This window comes from Brachypodium distachyon, chromosome 1 (assembly GCF_000005505.3).
Source record: "Brachypodium distachyon strain Bd21 chromosome 1, Brachypodium_distachyon_v3.0, whole genome shotgun sequence".
NCBI classification, from domain to species: domain Eukaryota; kingdom Viridiplantae; phylum Streptophyta; class Magnoliopsida; order Poales; family Poaceae; genus Brachypodium; species Brachypodium distachyon.
Window position 1 is genome coordinate 42,759,467 of NC_016131.3, and position 20,021 is coordinate 42,779,487.

At 45.0% G+C, this 20,021-nt stretch overlaps 2 protein-coding genes across 2 annotated transcripts; one reads left to right on the forward strand and one right to left on the reverse strand.

Moving 5' to 3' along the window:
- Window positions 1-3,690: 3,690 nt before the first annotated feature.
- On the forward strand, window positions 3,691-7,253 carry LOC100845774 (endoglucanase 16). The gene is made up of 4 exons (XM_003563955.4): window positions 3,691-4,316; window positions 4,464-4,676; window positions 5,170-5,370; window positions 6,018-7,253. The coding sequence occupies exons 1-4, from the start codon at window positions 3,738-3,740 to the stop codon at window positions 7,002-7,004; spliced, it is 1,980 nt and encodes a 659-aa protein (XP_003564003.2). The 5' UTR covers window positions 3,691-3,737; the 3' UTR covers window positions 7,005-7,253.
- Window positions 7,254-9,602: 2,349 nt separating this feature from the next.
- LOC100846078 (dynamin-2A) lies at window positions 9,603-18,779 on the reverse strand. Its single transcript, XM_003563956.4, has 22 exons — window positions 18,406-18,779; window positions 18,279-18,329; window positions 18,065-18,185; window positions 17,866-17,970; window positions 17,401-17,462; window positions 16,993-17,110; window positions 16,580-16,916; window positions 16,286-16,433; window positions 16,078-16,179; window positions 15,876-15,995; window positions 15,055-15,138; window positions 14,805-14,932; window positions 14,206-14,290; window positions 13,915-14,059; window positions 13,512-13,588; window positions 13,314-13,370; window positions 12,551-12,689; window positions 12,321-12,475; window positions 11,983-12,096; window positions 11,827-11,894; window positions 11,043-11,215; window positions 9,603-10,067 (listed from the first exon to the last, which is right to left on the reverse strand). The coding sequence occupies exons 1-22, from the start codon at window positions 18,544-18,546 to the stop codon at window positions 9,862-9,864; spliced, it is 2,736 nt and encodes a 911-aa protein (XP_003564004.1). The 5' UTR covers window positions 18,547-18,779; the 3' UTR covers window positions 9,603-9,861.
- Between the last annotated feature and the right edge of the window lie 1,242 nt (window positions 18,780-20,021).

A 20,021-nucleotide genomic window follows, 5' to 3' on the forward strand; every position in this document is an offset into this window, starting at 1 on the left:
CGGGTTGTTAAGCTGCTGCAATCACCCCTCCGACACTCTACGGTCGCTAGACTAGACAAGACCAGAGACCGAGAGAGCCAAACATACATAGTTTGTGAGATTTTCAGGGGAAATTTAAGTGTTGCTGTGTCACTGAAATCAAGCATAGGACTAGTATACTGATCATGATATGATCTTTGCGGATATATCATTACTTAAGTGGTTGTTTGGTATAGGTCGTGTCATTTCCCAGCCTTCATTGACCTTCTCTTTTCCTTGCATCTTGCATGCATGTGAGCATATCTACGCGTGGATGTATGGTAGTACTATTTTTACAAGATTTGTGTGCCTGCAGCCCCGCCTTTTATTTTTCCTTTTTATTTGTCTGTTTGCATGTTTCTAATTGGACTCGTTCTAGCTTTAGGTGGAGCACACCATATTTCATACTTTTTCAAAAGAGACTTGTTCATGAGCATACGTAGCTAGGTACTGCTCGTATTAATATAAGTCCTTCACTAGGGACTTGTTCAGTATAATAGTTACGTAGGTAATTAGTCTAGGCGGCAGGGAGACACAGGTACATCATCTGACTGGTCGGGATTAACTATAACACATAACATGAACGAATGAGTAAATGGCGCAATTAACAGCAAGATAGCTGCACTATCGTGTCGTCGCAAGACAGAAGAACAAAACATGCTTCAATTAATTCCTTTAGTTCGACGTAACATATGTTCTCGTTTGGCGAGACAGAGTCCGTTGTAAACAAAAAGAAAAAAAAGAAAATGTCAACACGAGAAAAATGGAGGAGCACTAGCTAGTCCCCTGACTCTGTCTCCGGCCGGTCCGCCCTAGCACTAACTAACAGGCGCGTACAAAAAAGCAGCAGAATCATTAAGCTGGAAAACTAAACAAATCAAGCCAGCCGATGATGGCCGCGCGTTTTTAATTCAGAGGGGAATCATGACGACCATCCCAGCTGCACGTACGTACGCAAAGTCGATCGACTGACTGTCGCGCGCAGCACCACACCGACGCTCGCTCTCGCTGCAACGAGGTCAAAAACGTGTCGACCTAGCTATATGCACGGACACGAGTATGTTGCCAAATTAGTCGATGAGATTAGTACTTAGCTTAACTTAACTAATGGAGCAGGGGGGAGAGAAGCTAGCCAGGTCGAGAAAGGGAGGGATCGGCCAGGTTTGGTGCGAACCATCGGAATCCCGCACGGCCCTACCCACCTACGGCACCTACCAAACTGCGTATCTTCACTGTATACATGGATGATACGTCTGTCCGCGCCAGGCCAGGTATACGACGATATATATGGCTGAATTCTACTTCTACACGGCCAAAGCGATCGTAACTGGGCGGAGGGAGGGAGGAAGCGTCGATCGGATTTCGTGGCGGCCGGAGCGCCGTCGCTGTCCGGATATATATGATCGAGAGACCATGAGGGGCAGCCCGCGTTCGTTGGGTGCTTTGGGTTGTTTAAATGTTCTTTCTTTCGCTGTGGCCCGGCGCGCGGCGGGGCAACGAACGCGCGGCGGCATATGCGACTTCCGAGCAGGGATTACTCCTAGTACTTCACCTAAATCCCACCCGGGTTCGTTCATTTGCCAAAAACGTGTCGTTTTCTTTTTTTTTGGTAATCTTGACTGAAATGTGTGCTGCTAGTTTCGAAAACGTGAGAGGTCTGCCCGCAAAAAAAAAAAAAAAAACGTGAGAGGTCATCCGTTTGATGAGAAATGGAGGTCTTCTGCTGTCGGGGGAGGTTCAAGGGTTCGTGGGGTTCTCATTGAGAATAATATGAACGATGGCGTCTTAATTTGATTGTTTTTCTATCGAAAAAAAAGAAGATTGTTTTTAGATGACATCGTCTCAAGCTCCAAAGAATTTTGAAAAAGATTTGAGATTGTTATTTTTAGGATACAATTCTAAAAATTCCAATTTATATTTATGTTTGGAAAATGAAATTTACTCATTACATAAATAGATTGGTATTTTGGATTTCGGCTTTTCATTTGTACTATAGAATTCTCTTGAAATCAATTGGAAATTGGCAGACATTTTTAATATGAGCTAATTTGAAAATTGGCAGACATTGTTCCATGTTGAACATGCAGAATTCATGCATACTATCAAAATTTCCTTCAAACATACTCCCTCCATTTCCTAATTTTTGTCTCAAATTTGTCAAAAAATGGATGTCTCTATTCCTAAAAAACGTCTAGATACTTGTAATATTCCGACAAGAACTATGAAACGGAGGTAGTAAATTGATATTTGGTACCCATTGTTCACCTAAAGATGGGCCACTTTGTGCTTATACCTGGCTTTCGTAAAATTTGAGTTTCTTTTTTGTTTCAGCCTTGTGTTCACACCCAAGGTTTCAAATTTTGTTTTGGACAAAATTTCGGTACCACCAAAATGAACGAAATTTCGAGAATTTTGGACTTTTAGTGTTTGAAAATTCACCAAAATATGTACTCAAAATTTTAAAACTGTAGCATAACACAAAATTTTCCAACTCAAGTCAATTATAGGTTCTAATTCAAAAACGAAAACGACATAACAAACTTTAGGATATAGCAAATTTATACGACCTATTTTGGACTGAGCTTAATTTTTTAGTCAAACTAGAAAAAATTGACCAAAATATTTGAGGCCCAACAAAATGACCGAGAATTTGGAAATTGCACCAAAATTTGGAACTTGTTCACACCATGATTGTTTTTCACAAAAATCTCGTGAATTTTTCTCTATTATACATTCGACCAAACTAGAAACATATTAATTTATTCAAACATTGTTTTTTCGCACCCTTTTGTCATTCAAGTTCATGAGGTTCCGTGAACCTTAGCGGTGGCGTAGAGAATGGGAAGACAAGTCTTGTAACAAATCGCTATGTGTTTTAGTTCATTTCACTAAAAAAAACCTGGCCGATGTTAACACTTTCGCTAGTGCACAGTCACATATTTCTCCATTACTTTCTATAGATTTTCTAAATGTCACCCAATCCCAAACATTTCAAATGATATATTCAGATGGTTTCAACCTCACATGATGATCGAAATGAACAAAAAGATAACTAAAGCATTAAAACCGAAATAATCACCCCTCTAAAGAAATCAACTACTTCCTCCGATTCATAATAAGTGCCGCTGATTTTGTGCAACGTAGAAAGTAAAAATAATAATAAGGGATCACCCTCCATTTAGTAAAACCCCCTTTTATAAATCATCTCATTACAACGACAAAAAAAACTAACTTTAAACTTGGGATTAGAAAAAGAAGTCCCTGCCATTACCCTTTCTCCATGCTAGGTAAGCATCCGTAGCTAGCCGAGCTTCTTTTATGGCGTGAGTGCCCAGATACACGACCTGGATTTGCAAACATTCCCGTATATAGCACGGTTGTTCCCGAATCTCCACCTCAGCGCGCTGTCTGTCTGACACCCTCACCAGCCGTTTGACAATAATTCTCACGGGAACAAACCCATTTCTATTCGTGCGGTCGGTCAATCACTCCCCTCACTCACTCCGTATGGCTAGCCGGAGGAGAGTACCTTCCTTCTTTCCTCCTGCCTTCCTCCAATCGGTTCTCAATTCACCACCAAATCCCCACAACTAGTCCACCCCTAGACTATATCATCATCCGCCCTCGGCCTCGCTTTCTATATTCCCACGTCCTCATGGACAATGGTGATGGGTCCTGAACCGCAAAGTCACCTAACCTCCCCCATCCAGGCCCCACCCATGGAGTCGATTCAATTCAACACGGTTTGCGGTAGTATGCTGTATGCCCGTCCTCCACTCCGCCGGCCTCTACATATAAGCGAGTCCCCCGTAGAGTCGACAGCCCACCACGCACACCCAGCAGGCCAGCTCCCAAATCATCCAACGACCGCTCGAACAACCGCGCCGCTCGCTCGCCAGCAAACTCCTTCCAACAGCACTTTCAAATTCAAGGGTCCGGCCGGCCGGCCGTCGATCGCGCGCGGCCTCCTCCTAAATCAGCTAGCTACCTGGTCGATATCGATCAATATACATGCCAAGGCGCCCCTGAAGACTGAAGAAAGCACAGCTAGTGTAGCTCGATCGATGATAATGAGGAGGAGGGGCGGCGCCGTGGCATCGGCGGCATGGGTGGTTCTTGGCGTTGCCGTGGCAGCGGCTTCGGCAGCCTTATTGTTGGCGGATGCGGCGCACGACTACGAGGAGGCGCTGCGGAAGAGCCTCGTCTACTTCGAGGCGCAGCGGTCGGGCCGCCTGCCGCACGGCCAGCGCGTGGCCTGGCGCGACCACTCCGGCCTCACCGACGGCCTCGAGCAAGGGGTACGCCCCCCATCTATTCTTCCTCCCATGCTAGCTGCTAGCTTAATCCCAACATCGATCCTCCATGGATATGAGGAGTTGCTCTGTTCTTGTCGATTTGCTACATCGCAGGGGTCTGACATGGATCTTGGGCTTTTGGTTAACCAGGTGGATTTGGTGGGCGGATACTACGATGCCGGCGACCACGTCAAGTTCGGGCTCCCCATGGCCTTCACGGTGACCATGCTGTCCTGGAGCCTCCTCGAGTACGGCGCCGACGTGGCCGCCGCCGGCGAGCTCGCGCACGCGCTCGAGTCCATCAAGTGGGGCACCGACTACTTCATCAAGGCGCACACCCAGCCCGACGAGCTCTGGGCAGAGGTAAATTCATTAAACTAACCATCAATTCCAATGAATTACTATTCCCGGCGAGTATATGTCGGCCCCCATGCATCAATGATCACCGCCCTTAATTTGTTAGCTATCCGCTAATCATTCGATCAACAATTTCAAAACAAGAGTCCAATCAGTTAACATGCATGCACCGTCGGTTGTGGTTGGCAAATGGGCAAAGAAAAGAAAAGGAAGAGGAAAAAGAGAAAACAAAAGGGGAACATTTGTTAGGTGGGGCTAGAGGACAAAGCAAAGCTAGCTAAGGCGCGGTTCAGTCGAGAACGCGCAAATCTCTCACGCACCTGCACCTGCACCTGCACCTGCATCACACAGGGTAGCATAATTGTGTCTTCACATGCATGGATAAATTAGGGATTTACTGATAATTAACCATTTGCCCGCAGCTTCCATATGGGGCTTTGTTGACAATGTGAGCCGAAATGATTGATCGATAAAATCGTGCTTTGCTGTATGTATGTAGGTTGGTGACGGCGACACGGATCACTACTGCTGGCAGCGGCCGGAGGACATGACGACGTCGAGGCAGGCGTACAAGGTCGACCGCGACCGCCCCGGCTCCGACGTCGCCGGCGAGACCGCCGCCGCCCTGGCCGCCGCATCCATGGCGTTCCGGGACACCAACCCGCACTACGCCCACCTCCTCCTGCATCACGCCCAGCAGGTAATTACAAGTCTTTTCTGTAGGGAATTCAGAGTAGTACAACTGGATTAAATTTGGCGTGTGTGGAAATGTCTCGGGTACGTGTAGCGAGAGTACTGTTCTTGGTCTGTAGAATCTGAGGAGGACCGGCGTGGAAGCCTGCCTGCCCGATCGGGTCAAGACGGGGAGGATTTCTTTCTTTCCCTGGTTCACATTGGAACCGTGTACTTTCTTGCTGCCCGCGCCGCACGTGCCGACTTGTCTACATGACGTCACCCAGTCGCTGGCAAAATCTTCTTCTTCTCCTTTCAAAAAACAAATAACCGTGCTCGATCTACAGAGCAGCCCCCGACACGTGGGCCCAGGAAGCAGCGCACACTGTCAGTTCGGCCGCGTATAAGCTGCTGATGCGACAGACCACTTAACGTAACAAACACATTTCCGTTCACGTTATGGCCTCTGCAGAAACCCATGCGATCAGTAATCGTACAAGGACGCCAATTATGAAAAATTATTGTTGGCCAGGGGAATATTAGTTGGGTGGTTAGCTTTTTTAATACAGTGGAGTACATGTGTGTACTGACCAACTCTTTTTTTTTCCTTCTCTTTCGTGTGTGTACTGACCAACTCTCTTTTCTTTCTTTCTCTTTGGTGTTTGTACCTTACAGCTGTTCGAGTTCGCTGACAAGTACAGAGGCAAGTACGACAGCAGCATCGCGGAGGTGAAGAGCTACTACGCGTCCGTGAGCGGGTACCACGACGAGCTCCTGTGGGCCGCGCTCTGGCTCCACCGCGCCACGGGCCGGGCCTCCTACCTGGACTACGTGGTCGACAACGCGGACGCCTTCGGCGGCACGGGCTGGGCCATAACCGAGTTCAGCTGGGACGTCAAGTACGCTGGCGTCCAGATCCTGGCCACGAGGCTGCTTCTGTTACAAGGCGAGCACACGGAGCGGCAGAGGGAGACGCTGGAGGGGTACCGGGCCAAGGCGGAGCACTACGTGTGCGCGTGCATGGGCAAGAATAATAACGAGAACAACAACGTGGAGCGGAGCCCCGGAGGGATGCTGTACGTGCGGCAGTGGAACAACATGCAGTACGTGACGAGCGCGGCCTTCCTGCTCTCCGTCTACTCCGGGTACCTCACCGAGGCCGGCGGCGGCAGCGAGAGCGTGGCGTGCGGCGGCGGCGTTAATGGGGAGAAAGTGGGCGCGGAGGAAGTGTTTTCGGAGGCGAAAGCGCAGGTGGACTACGTGCTCGGGAGCAACCCGCGCGGGATGAGCTACCTGGTCGGGTACGGGGCCAAGTACCCGACGCGGGTGCACCACCGGGCGGCGTCCATCGTGCCGTACAAGGACGCCAAGGCCTTCATCGGGTGCGCGCAGGGGTTCGACGACTGGTTCGGCCGCCGGAGCGCCAACCCCAACGTGGTGGTCGGGGCCATCGTGGGCGGGCCGGACCGCAAGGACAGGTTCAGGGACGACAGGGACAACTACATGCAGACGGAGGCATGCACCTACAACACCGCCCCCATGGTCGGCATCTTCGCCATGCTCCACAGGCTGCAACAAGAAGAGTCATCGCCTTCTTCGGCGACGGCCACGCTGCAACCGGAGAACGGTGGCACAAGTAGTACTGCTACTGCCACTGGGTGATGTGTAAAGATTATTAATAGGTCGTAGGGACACAAAGGGGGGGAGCTGTACAATTTTGACCCCCTTATTCTTTTGTTCATTTTTCTTCTTCTTTCTATTCTAGATATGTGAAGGGCTCTCTTCGCAGCAAATTGTTTGTATGTATACGAAGAGAAGAAAAGAAGAAAAAGGGGCGGAGGCATTTGACAAGCAAATGTAAATTCCCTCCCCGTAAATATAAGAGGAAACAAAATTATATTCATTAGCTTATTTCTCTGGTTTCTCCTTGTTCTCCGATGATTGAGTCATTGCTGTAATATTTCTGTTCTGGTGGAGGAACGTAAAGCCTTTCTAATCATGCATCACAACTGATGCAATGATTAAGCATCTGCTAAAGAACATTAAACACTAAACAGTTTCAACACAGCATGCATGCCAATCTAATATTCTGCAGAGTAGCTACAATAATACGAGATCCAAAAAGATCTTGAGAGCGCCAGCTTTTACTGAGACGACAATATTTCTCACTTTCTCAAATCCACTTTTCTTTTCCGATGGCCAGAGCACTGCCTTTCAATTCGAAGGAAAGAGTTTGAGAATATTTACAACAGTTTAGGTCAAAACACCTAACCCTAAGAGGAGAGAAAAACCACATGCGGATTACTCCGAAAAAGGATGGTTACACACCATGTGGAGGCGGATGTCGGCTACGACGAGGTCTCTCACCTTCCTAAAGATGTTTCACCTTTCATCTAATCCTTTTATTTGTGAGCTAATGGTAAAGATTGGAAGTTTTAACCTGATAAGTTGCGAAGATAAATAACCATTCAATTATTTTTTGAAATTGTAATAAAGAAAACAAAGGGCTCCTGCTCCATCTTCCTCCTAGCTTGAGCGAAAGCCATGGCAGCCGAAGCATTGGAGAAAGCTAAGGACGCAGCTCGGGAAAATTGATTTTGTCTTCGTGGTGCACTCGGTACACATTACATACATCGACCCATAAATAATATCAAACAAGTAATGAAATTTTTTCAGGAAATTTCACCATGTAGATACCATAAAATTTATATCCAAATTGAAAAGAGAGACAAGTCCGATCCTCGTAGTGACAATGAATTAGCTTTTACTACAGACAATATTGAAAGAAGTTCGCATTTCATCCTCAAAGATATTTCTTCAGCCACATAACGCCTCAACTTCAATTTGATCTGATTTGAACTCGTAAATCCCATTCACTCTGGACGCCCTTTTTAGGCACATTTTGAGTGGCTTTGCTGTTGTGTAGGATAGATTGACTTTTTTTTACCGCGTGACGTGGTTATACTGACTTAAATCGTTTGCCTTTTTCTTTCCATCCCCTTCCTCTATATCCCTAGCTAAAATTCTCATTCTCGAACCCTAAAATTACAAAATTGCGACATCAACAAGGCAGCACACATTGATTCTGCTCGAGTCCGTGATGGAGACGTCCACCCATGCGCTCCTCGACTGTCTCCGGGCAGACCACCACTTCGTCACCGGGGGCCAGCAGTGAGGACATGCGCACCCTGCTCTCATCGCAACGGCTGGTCAGCCCGAGCAGCGGGATCAGCAAGAGCAGCTCCAAGAGGCGACTGAGGGCGTAGATCATGGCGGAGACCAGCTTGTTTAGGGTGATGGTGCTAGCGATCAGGTACAGGAGCGTGCGGTGGTGTTGGAGATCAGGAAGAGGTACCCGCTCTCTTTGCCCATACCCCTCCATGGCTTCGCCCATCCAGTCCACCACTGCCTAAGGGGACAGGCAGCCAGGTGCCTCGTGCCAAGCTCAAGCTTCACCCACTATCGTGAGCTCCTCTTTTGCTAAGACCCATGCTGCACCAGGCGTTCAACTGAAGTGGAGAAGAAGGGGAGAAAAGAGCTATAGGCGGCGGTTGAAGACAACACGAGAAAATCAGCCAGTTGCCTCATCATGAGTCAGAAGATGAGTCAACAAATCCAATAAAAAGCAAAACCACCTCAAATTGACCACATCAACACTTAATAAAACACTTAATATGACGATCTATTCTATTCTGTGGAATTGAGGGTCCAAATCCGAATCCAGGTGGTTACACGAACTGATTTACATACGTATCCTTTTCTCTCGAGGTGTTAATCTAATTAGGATGTGAACTTTTGTAACACGATATACATGTTATACATTCCAAAACAAAATTGAAACTTTTGAGGACCCGGTTTCAGGGCTGGGCCTGGAAGTATCCGGAGCCCCGAATAAGCGCTCCTCTCCACAACAGCTGCAAAGGCACAATGGATGATCCACGAGAACGCAGATCAAGGAAGTCGTTTGACTGTAAGGAGCAGCCGCCTAGTCGCCCGTCACACACTACGGGTCTGAAGATCATTCCATCAGCAAACGTATCAAAGGTAGTGGGTACTCGACTAAAAAACGGAAAAGCACCTCTCAAAAAAAAACACAAGGAAAGCAGACGCCGATCCTCCCGAGACGGGATGCAAGTGCAACGAGGGTGCGGCATCACGTATTCAAGCAACTAGATGAGCAACTACGACCGTAAGGCTGCCATGTTAGTACCTCCTAGGTAACGAGCTTTCAAATTAATTTGTCAAAACAAAAACCTCGAATTTAAGCTAGTGTAAGGAAAACCATCACTATCAGACATCATATATGCTAAGAGCCATGAAACCAATAGAGATTGGGCATAATACATATATTTCTATAAACAATCAGGGTCCCCTGGGCGTACACACAATCCATGCAGTCTCTCCACCAAGACGCTCACTACTGTCCAATCCCATACCCACTCTTCCAATATCACCAATACCAAAACAGGGCGTGTGCCTAGCAAGAATACATGATGTTCATGGATACTAATCAGCACGATTAGTATCTGGGGGGCGCTGGTGGTAACCGGTTTGGGGTGCGTCGGCTGCCGGAGTTGCTCACATCCCCATTTTCAGAGCGCCGGTTGCGACCATCGGCACTTCTCGACCTTTCGCTGCTTGAGCTAGCAGCGGTAGGGCCATTTGCTGCAGAATCGAAAGCAGATCTCCAGTCCTCACCAGGGCGGCCAGGTGTCCGAGGGCTCTCTGTAAATGATTTTTATTCCAACATATTGTTATAAAATACAATAATCACATTTTGGTGGACTTGCGATCGAAATTGATATCTCGATTCCGATAAACCATGAATCCTCGATGTGCATGCAATGCACATTAGTCAGCTGTATTGCAACAAGTGGCAGAAGGCAGGTGGGTAGTGCAAAAACTAGGTCTAAACCAAAGAGAAAAAATAAGTATTAACTCGCTCTGAAAGTGTAGGGCATAGTTAGATTGTCGAATTGAACTTTGACCATGAGCTGATTATCATTTGCCAATGTACTTACCAGCATAACAGCCTTTTGGTCTTTTGTGTACCAGACAGATAGTTCAACCACCTTCTAAAGTTGATAATGATAAGTTAAAACAATGCATTTCCTCTTTAATGTGACACAACTCATCACAATATTTAGTTAACAAAGTGATTTGGCTACCCCACGAGTTCAACCAAGATTCCGTTAGGTACATACTATTTATTAGATACCAAACCCATAGACCATGGTCATTAAGGAGTGACCAAAGCTCGATTTTGGATCTGTATGGCGTCTGCCTGGGGACAAAGCATGATATGTTGTCCAACATGAGGTGAGGACTGAGGCGGATACCAGGAGGGCATTTATGGGCAGTAGAGCGATGGTGGCTGGCCACATGTCAATCTTGGCCCTGTGAACATATGACACTGGTGCCCATGACACTGGTGGTTAGAGAGCAGTGAGGTCAAACTTCAGCGACCGGTCTTGCCCTTAGTTGCCGATGACAGAGCTGGCAGCTGGCTCTTTAGGGTACAAATAGCAGGTATGAGGTCAGTTAAGTTGCTGACGTGGTGGGGGTCTTTTTGTCCTTTCCACTTTCCTTACCTATTTTCTTGCACAACTGACAAACTATTTATGGCATTTGCTTTCTTTTCTTCTTGGCAGTGAGCATTTGTTAATAGTGTTCAGGCAAATGTAAAAAATTTTAGCTTACCAGCTTCAGGACTGTCGTTTGAATAAGAGGAAGCAGCAGCTCGATTGTCATGGATACTAAGTTGTCGTGTGAGCTTTGACAAGAGAGATGACTGTTTTTGGTACTTCTCCCTTCGGCGTTTAGCATTGTGGTCTTCTTGGATAAGTTCTTCAATCTTTGCATTGCTTTGTCCACTGGTAATGAGAAAAGTGAGGTAATGAAGTGCAGAAATATGTGAAATAAGAAAAACAAACATTGCATCTCCTATGAAGATGTAAATATGAAGAGAATGTGAAAATTGGAAATAAGGCAACATCAAACCATAAAAAGGTTTTGCCTACAAAAGAATTCCATCAAATGTCCCACAAAAAAAAACTTCGAGAATCAATCAACATGAGAACTACCAAATCTATTCCAAGTATGTCAAAAATATCACATGCATGTATAGGAGGGTTCCTTAGTCAATCTCTTTTATGCCAATAAAGAAGAGATATTGTGTCTACACTTGACAGGCGGTGGTGGATAACTCGCTTCAGGATTTATTTTTTTAATACATATGGCTAGTCTAGATAGAAATCCATGGTTAACTAGTACTCCCTCCGTTCCTAAATACCTGTCGTGGTTTTAATACATACGGAGGGAGTACAAAGTAGCATGCATTCAAAAGCTTACATTTTGCCTTTCTCACTTGGATGACACTACTTCAACATGAAATAATATGAAATGGCCTTAATAAAGCCAGAAACAGTATGCTAGTCTCCAGAAGAAGAAATGGAAACTGTATATTTCTGGACAGAACATTCACCTTATTGAGCTGTATAGCTGGTTCAGCATATCTTCCTTTGCTTTCTCCACTTGACAAAGTACAATAGCCTGACGAGCAAACACCGAATTTTGATGAAAACTTGGCCTCGGTGGCTAGGTATTTAGGTCAGATAAACTGAATGAAGCTCTAACAGACCTTCGGGACATTTGCTGCTAGACTATTTAAAACAGCCTCTACGTAACCGCGAACTTCTTGAGACATCCATCTAAGTTCTTCATCAGGATCAGCTGGCCTCCGCACCATTGCATCCTTTGAATATTGGGATCAGATGTCAATTGAAATGCACATAAGGTAGCAACAGAAAAGTTTTCATGTTGGCACCAAAGCAACAAGACTGAAGAGGGGAAGCGGAAATGCATAGTAACACCCTTGATATGAAATCAAGAAGAAATAGAAACCACATAGCACTGAAAGCATTGCAGTTTTTATATAGTTAAGAAATGGAAGTGAACCGCACATAAGCTACAACGTACCAGGGAGCCATCTGAATGGCTTTGCTTCATGGAAACACCCTCAGTATTTGGACCCTTGAAAGAACCACCTTTGCTTTGAATTACAGCTTTTATCTTATTTACCCACTCAACCTTGTCGGCAATGCTCTCCGCTTTCAATACAACAGCGCTATGAGCTGCAAAACAAGAAAATTATTCATACAAAAGAAAAGAAAACGTAACATGAAGCTTTAATGTTCAAGGGTGTCAACCTTTGAGAACAGTCTTGTAGGCAACCCTGTTAGTTATCTTAAACACAAGACTTGGGCCTTTTTCAGGTCCATTTGACTTTTTCGAATCCTTTAAGCTTTTAGAAGGTTCTTCATCCTCTACTTCCTCAAGGTTGCATTCCTACACAACATGACATCATACAAAGTTACCAAATCAGTTAATTTTACGGAATTTATAATGAGCGAACGTTCGCTCTTTAGTCTTCCGGAGCAAACATTTTGCTGGCCTTCCAATGAGGAAGACTGTGCCTGGGATCGCGCCACGTGTCTTGTGGTGTGACAACTTTAATTATGTGGGGTGGCAACTTTAGTTCTGTAGGGTGGCCACTTTAGTCTATGAGAGTGGCAACTTTAGTTCTGTTCGGGTGGCAATTTTCCCACTGCGCAAAAAGGCTAGGGAGCAAACGTTTAGTTACTTGAGGTGGCAACTTTAGTTCAGTGGGAGTGTCAATTTTAGTCTGAGGGTGGCAACTTTAGTTCTTTGCAGATGGCAACTTTGTCCGTCGCGCCGGAAGGCTAACGAGCGAACGTTCGCTCCTATTCCATTCCTTAATTTTATAGTACTTGTAATATACAGATGTGATGTTGCTTCGGATGTTAGATCTATCCGGTGGAGTTCAAGGAAGAAAACATACAGCTGAACTTACTACAGAAGTAATGTGGAAATTAAATATTCCATACATTTGACATTTCAATGCCAGGCAGAATAAATAATACATGAAACAAAAGCAAAGAATATGCACACCTCGAGAGTGATCACACCACGAAAATGTCTCTCTTCTTGTTTCTTTGTGTACCCAAGCTGGTAAAAACAGACGGTGAGTTATCGAGGTAAATAATCAACATGTGGCATGGAAATTACAAAAAAAACATCCCGAAAAATCCTGTCAATTCCAACTGGATCAAGAACCCAAAAAACAAGGAGTGCGGAGAACTGGTTAACCTTTCCACTCTTCTCATTTAGGACGAACCACCTTCTGCTCCACCCATTAGTTTTTGCACTTTTCTTCAAAAGGTAACCTGAAGAAAAAGGGGGGATACTATTAGACTTATCTGTTACATAAATCAGAACGTATCTTATTACCATGAATCAAAGATATGTTAGACCCCAACAAGTGGTTCACAGTGATCCATAATTAGAAATCTTGTGGCAATGTCCATGTTATTCTGAATAAACTATACATTGATAAGGTCTCTACCAGATTAAGTTTCAGCTGTACATGGAACAAGGATGTGGCATTTGCATGAAGTATTATCAACATAAAAGCTATCGTATGCATTTCATGGCCTAGCCTACAAGAATGATGACCCAACTTCAGCACAGCTAGATCTAATTCCTTCTTTACCTGCAGTAATTTCACCAGTAGGACCAGCCACCTGCAAATTTGGTCCCTCTTTTGTGTCTTTGTCTTGCTGACTTGGTTTTTCTTTTGTTGATTTTAAGCTGCCACTGCCACCAGCTTGCTCAGATTTTGTTTGGGGACTGGAGGCCTAAAACCAAATAACAGCTATGTTAACCACCAACCACAATAAGTGCTCTATGTCTACTGGTATAAAAATTTCAATACTTTCAAATACACTATTTCAAAAAGAAATATACCATTTTGGATCCTAAGACAAATAAGCACGAATCATACCCTGTTTGTCACGGATTGTTCAGCCTCTTGTCCTTTCTTGGGAGGCCGGTTTTTCATCTCATCCTCACGACGCTGCCTCTCCATTCTGTCAATCAAATCGAAGGGCCAAGGATCAGTATTCTACAATGCAATCATGAAATTGTCATAGTTTGCACAAAAAAGTAAAGACTGGTCAATTTTGTTAGCAAGCAAAAAGTGTTTCGGTGCAATTAACACGTACTTTGAATGCTTCAAAGTACAAATACAAAACTAAGACAAGAATGACAGAGAGTCAAAGCTGAGAGCTGCATATTTCCTTGAGATTTTTGGCATCAACAGTTCATGAAGGTAAGAGCAAAGCCAGTTTCAAACAAAAGAAGAGGTAAGATCTAGCTGTTTGAAAGTACAAATACAAATATGATGAATACTTCATTCTGAAGCCAATTGAATCTAAGATTCTCATGTTAGTTTACATGCCAAACAAATTAGGGTAATGAAGTTACAAACTGGGCTTGCAAGTACAGACCATTGAGAAAGGTGAAACGGCAATGAACTAAGAGACAAAAAAAACAAATTACACAAAACTGAAGGAGGGAAACCAAGCATCATGAAAAACCAACCTCCTTTGTAATAGACGGATGAAATGTTGAGGAGGAACATAGACACGCTCCATATCAACAAGAGCAACAACCATCTTTTTGGCATCATTTTTGAAGCTATCCAATGCACTTGATGCTATTGCAATGACCTAGGAAAAAATGGCCAAATCAGACTTTACTCTCAGGATGGTCAAATATGGAACTTATCAGCAAGCAAATACTTGTAATCTTGGTTAAAAAAAAGATTGCTTGTAAAACATATATGTGATACCTCGCGCTTGAATGGAGGAAATCTTCCAAGTCCTGGTGTGGCATTGGCAGAAGCATTGACTATGTCCAACAGTACACGATGTACCTAGTGTATGAACAATAAAAAATTATTTTCCCCATGGCAGTAAACAAGATAGATATAATAAGGGATTCTGCAAGCTTGTCTAAAGCTTATAGGTGCTAAATATAATGTCAACACTACTGGATAGAAATGTCATATTGATACAACCAAATAGACAAGATCTGACCAACAAGAATTCTGGAACTGCCACCAGATCGAAAGTCACATGCATCATCAGTAGCTAATAAGCCAACGACTAAAATATTTGGAACCATCGAATTAGAAATTCAACATCTAATATGAAAACTCAAACCAGATAAACACAGCAAAAATAAAAACTCAAAACCTTGATCAATCAAGTGCATCCAACCAGACCAAAAACTGACGAAGTTTTCCTAACGGGGGCCAGGGAAGGTAAAAATGGAATTGGTATTGCACATAAACAATAGTGTTTATATTGCCTTACTTTGCAAAAAACAATATGTTTTACATTGATCTTAACCTCAAGGGAAAAGGAGCAAACTTAAATGAGCTTTACATCTGTTGCCTAGGCATACCAATATACCATGCGTAGTACTTGCATGCAGTGGTGAAGCCACGTTTTGCCTTTGATGTCAAGTGACATCACGAGATGTTGATGAGTAAAAGACCCGGCTATGCATATTATGAGTTAATATATACGTGTCATATTACATATATAGCTTTGATATCACAACCTGTAAATGCTAGCACCGCTACTGCTTGGATGGACTAGAACATACCTCTTCAACACATAGTCGTGATGACTCCTTCGCCATTTCTAGCACTATTTTTATTAGTGACCTCAACCCTTTCTCCGGAGATATTAAATATGGCTGGTAACCGTCAGCTTCCAGGACAATCTAGAATGTCAAGAGAATACTTTTCATAAAGGTGCAAAACTGTCTGTTGTGTATTACAGACTTGAAGTGAAACTGATCTTACCCTTTTGACATTGCTGAGATCAAAATGCCTGTCCAATGGTAATTGTTTGATTCTGTCTGGGAACTTGCCTTCAAAACTTGCAACGATTTTCCAACCAGACCCCTTTCATATGTGTAAAAACAAGTGCACTGATCTTGTAATTGATTGTTCAATCAAGGTGGGCATAATTCAAATTTAAAAAGATATAGCTTTGACGTTCATCACTAACCTCACCGGATGTAATGTGAGCAAGAAATTTATCTTCAAATTCCCGGCAAAGCTCCAAAGCAACTGCTCGGGTTCCTTCAGCACTTTGTACCATAGATTCTCCGAGCCTTGCCAGTTCATCTTGCACAATCTGGGATTTACCCTGAAGGCTGAAATAGTAACACGGGAGGGCATACAATTTTAGCACTAGACATATATTAGTGAAGTAAAAGCAATGTGGTACATTCTGTATATAAAATTAATATACATACTAGATACAACCATCACTGAAGCACACGACGCAAACAATTCTTACCCAGTCAATAGGTTAGGAAGACGCACTTTCATCCGTTTGCGTATCTGCTTAGCAATGGTGGCAACCAAAGAAACTCTACCTAGCTTACTAGAAGGAGCTCCAGTTAATATGGACTTGAGGGTCTCGGCTTCAGCTTGCCATGCTGTTTCGAGGGAGTTTTCAGAACCAACTGAACCTGCTGATGCGATCGCAACAGATTGTCCTATCAAAGCGACCCACTCAATGTCAGGAAGGTTTTTTGGGCCCTTGTTTGAGAGAAGGGCTTGAACACAAGCTATAGTTTTCGCATCTCCAGTTGCTTGATCAATTTTGCTTAGCACGCCTATAGTTCTGGTCCCTACAGTGAATGGAAAAACATCACTTGCCACATAAGGGTAATGTCACTATTGATGAATTCGGTTTTAATGACAGACCATCTGAATCAATATCCTTCGCCAGCCTAAGAGCTCGAGATGATGCAACTTCAGCTGCTTGTACTGCAGGTATCACAACTAGGAGTATTGCATCATTGTGCCCGGCATAATCATTGATCTGGATTAAAAAAGTAATCAGCATTGTGTAACATAAAGTTAACAAGTATAATGAACTTAAAAACTGAGTTTGATGTGCTGTCTCCGAAGCAGGTAAGTAAGAACAGCCCCAAAGGCTCCAAATCAATCTAAGGAGACACAGATAGATGGCCTAAGATGTTAGGTCAACGTCACATAGATATATTTTTGAAAGTGACCATGACTGGCTATTGTAAATTATTTCGATATTATTTAAGCATTAGATTATGGAATACCTATTGACGGATAAAATCTCTATATTTAAATACTTACCATTGAATCGTCCACAACTCGCTGGTCTAACCCGGGTAAATCGATCAATTTTAGTGGAGGGGCTGTAAACATACGAGAAAATACAGAGTGAGAGATTTTCCAGAAACACAACTGGAATATATGCATATGATTTATGAACAGTAGAACATCAAACCATTAAACCAAGGAGAAAACTGGACTGCTCATGTTTCAGCGATTAAACATGTCACAAGATTCTTGAGTCACTTTCTTCCACAGCACATACAATGCAACAAACATAAATATTCAGCCCAGCTTTAAATGCTTAGCTGTTACACACGACAACTCCATAATTACAAGGACAACTTCACCGTGTCCTAAAATGTCAACATATCTACCACATATCTACCACACCAGTCTAAACTCTCTACTGTGCCATATACATTGCTAATGGACAGGTTGGCACGTTCAAATTTGCTAAAATGATTAAATTACTGATTGACAAACCTGTACTCGTTCGCAGCTTGAGAGGTATCTCCTCCATGCGTCCTCTCCCAGATCCACTGGACGCAGCTTTGCTTAGCCTATCCTGCAGAGAATGTCGCAGAGCACCTGCACATCAACAGAAGACAGAAACTTTATCACCAGATCAAACCACTAAATCCCCACGAGATGAAGCGAAGCAAGGTTGTGGGATCCTACTGACTTGAGGACACCGGCTGCGACTTGTTGTCAATCTGCAGCACGATAGACTTGCTGCTGAGCCCCGGTTCCCGCTGCAGTTCCACCACTATCGGAGCCCTGGTCGCCCCGTTCTCCCCAGTGGGCTGCACCACACAACACCACCCAATCCAATTACAAAAAAACACCCCGAGGGGAGAAGGGTACTTGGAGCTGAGCTGCAGGACGAAAAAGCTTACCAGCACGGCGTGCCCGATGAGGCTGTTCAGCACAGCCGACTTGCCGGCACCCTGCACAAACAGATCGGAACGGGTCAGATCGGAACGGCTGACTTGCGAGGGGCGGTCGGCGCTGGGCGATACTTACGACGTTGCCCAGGACGACGGCGTTGAGGAAGGTGGAGGGGCGGCGCGGCGCGGCGTCGTCGGAGGGGTCGTCGTCAGCGAGGAGCGAGGCCGCCTGGCGTATGGACTCGGAGAGCTGCGACAGCTCCTCCATGGCCTCCATGGCGGTCGGCTTCTGCCCCCTCTCGCGGCGGCGGATCTGGCGGGGTGGGAAACGGCCGCGGATCTCGGTGGATCGAGAAACGGCGGCGGCGGCGGCGACCTGGCCCTGGACGTGACGCGGATTTGAAATCTACGGAGATGGGAGAGACGAGACGTGGGTTGGGTTCAGAGAAGGGGGAGAGAGGAACGGGGCGAGTTCTAGTCGTTTGCTTGCTTGCCTGCGAAGGTGGTGCGCAGCGTTTCGAGTTCGACTCGAGTAAAGTTGCTCGCGGAAAAAAAAGGAGTTCGCTCGAGTCACTACAGTGGGGAGGTTTGGTTTTAGCCGATTGGGTTCAATCCGGGCTGAAGGAGCCGATTGGGTTTGGTCTGTCGGGCTGAATTCGAATCTCTAATTTTATATGCGAGATTGGGCTGCGCCGCGCGGCCCGATGGTTAGTGAGGGCCTGGAAAAAAACTCCAATTGCTACACGGGCTGAAAAAATAAACTCCAATTTTTTTTGATAGAGGAAAAAACTCAAACTTTTCTTTTTTTTTTTGACGGGCCTGGCAGTTGTACTGACTTTTCAATTAGAAGAAGAGAACAAAAGTTCACCTACTACAAACTAAGAGCACACCATCACCTGGAATAGAAATCACCTAGTACAAATATCAAAAGGGGCAACACTTCACAATTTAACTATCTCTACCTTGCCTCCACCAGGAGATCATATTCATCCTCAATCATTCGATAGAGAGCAGCCGCATTCATTTCTTTCTGTTGAAAAACTCTACTATTCCTCTCTTTCCACAGATGCCAGGCAATAAGAGCCGCCATTGCAATCTCCTTGTCTTTAGAAGCAGATTTTGGTCCTGAAATGATTTGCCTCCACCACGTCCGCAGCGAAGGACTGGCCGCCGCAACCGCCCCAACCCTTGGCCATTTGACACTGCTAGCATGCCAGACTTCCTTCACAAACACGCAGTGAATCATGAGATGAGCTGCCCCTTCCTGCACTTGATCACATAGAAGACAAAGCGCATTGTGAGGCCATCCTCTAGCCACCAAACGGTCCGCCGTCCAGAGCCGATTCTGCAGCAGCAACCATAAGAAGAACCGGACCTTTCCTTCCCCTTTGATAGACCACACCGAACTAAGCAAAGGCTGAGAGATAGACTGAACAAAATGCACCGAATAAGCAGATCTAGCAGAGTATGAACCATCAACCGAGAAATTCCACCCAATTGAATCAGGCACATCTGTCAGCTGAACCCCCTGCAGGCGACCCCATAAAGCCGTGAGCTGATCAATTGCCTGCGTCGTGGAAATATTTTGTACCCCCTGCATCCATCGCCCCTCGTGAATAGCTTCAGAGACTGTGATCTGCTTCTTCCTAGAAATTTTGAAAATGTCCGGCGCAATGTCCTTTGGCACCTCGCCTTGCAGCCAACGATCAGCCCAAAAAGAAGTTTTATTCCCATCTCCAATTGTAATCCTCG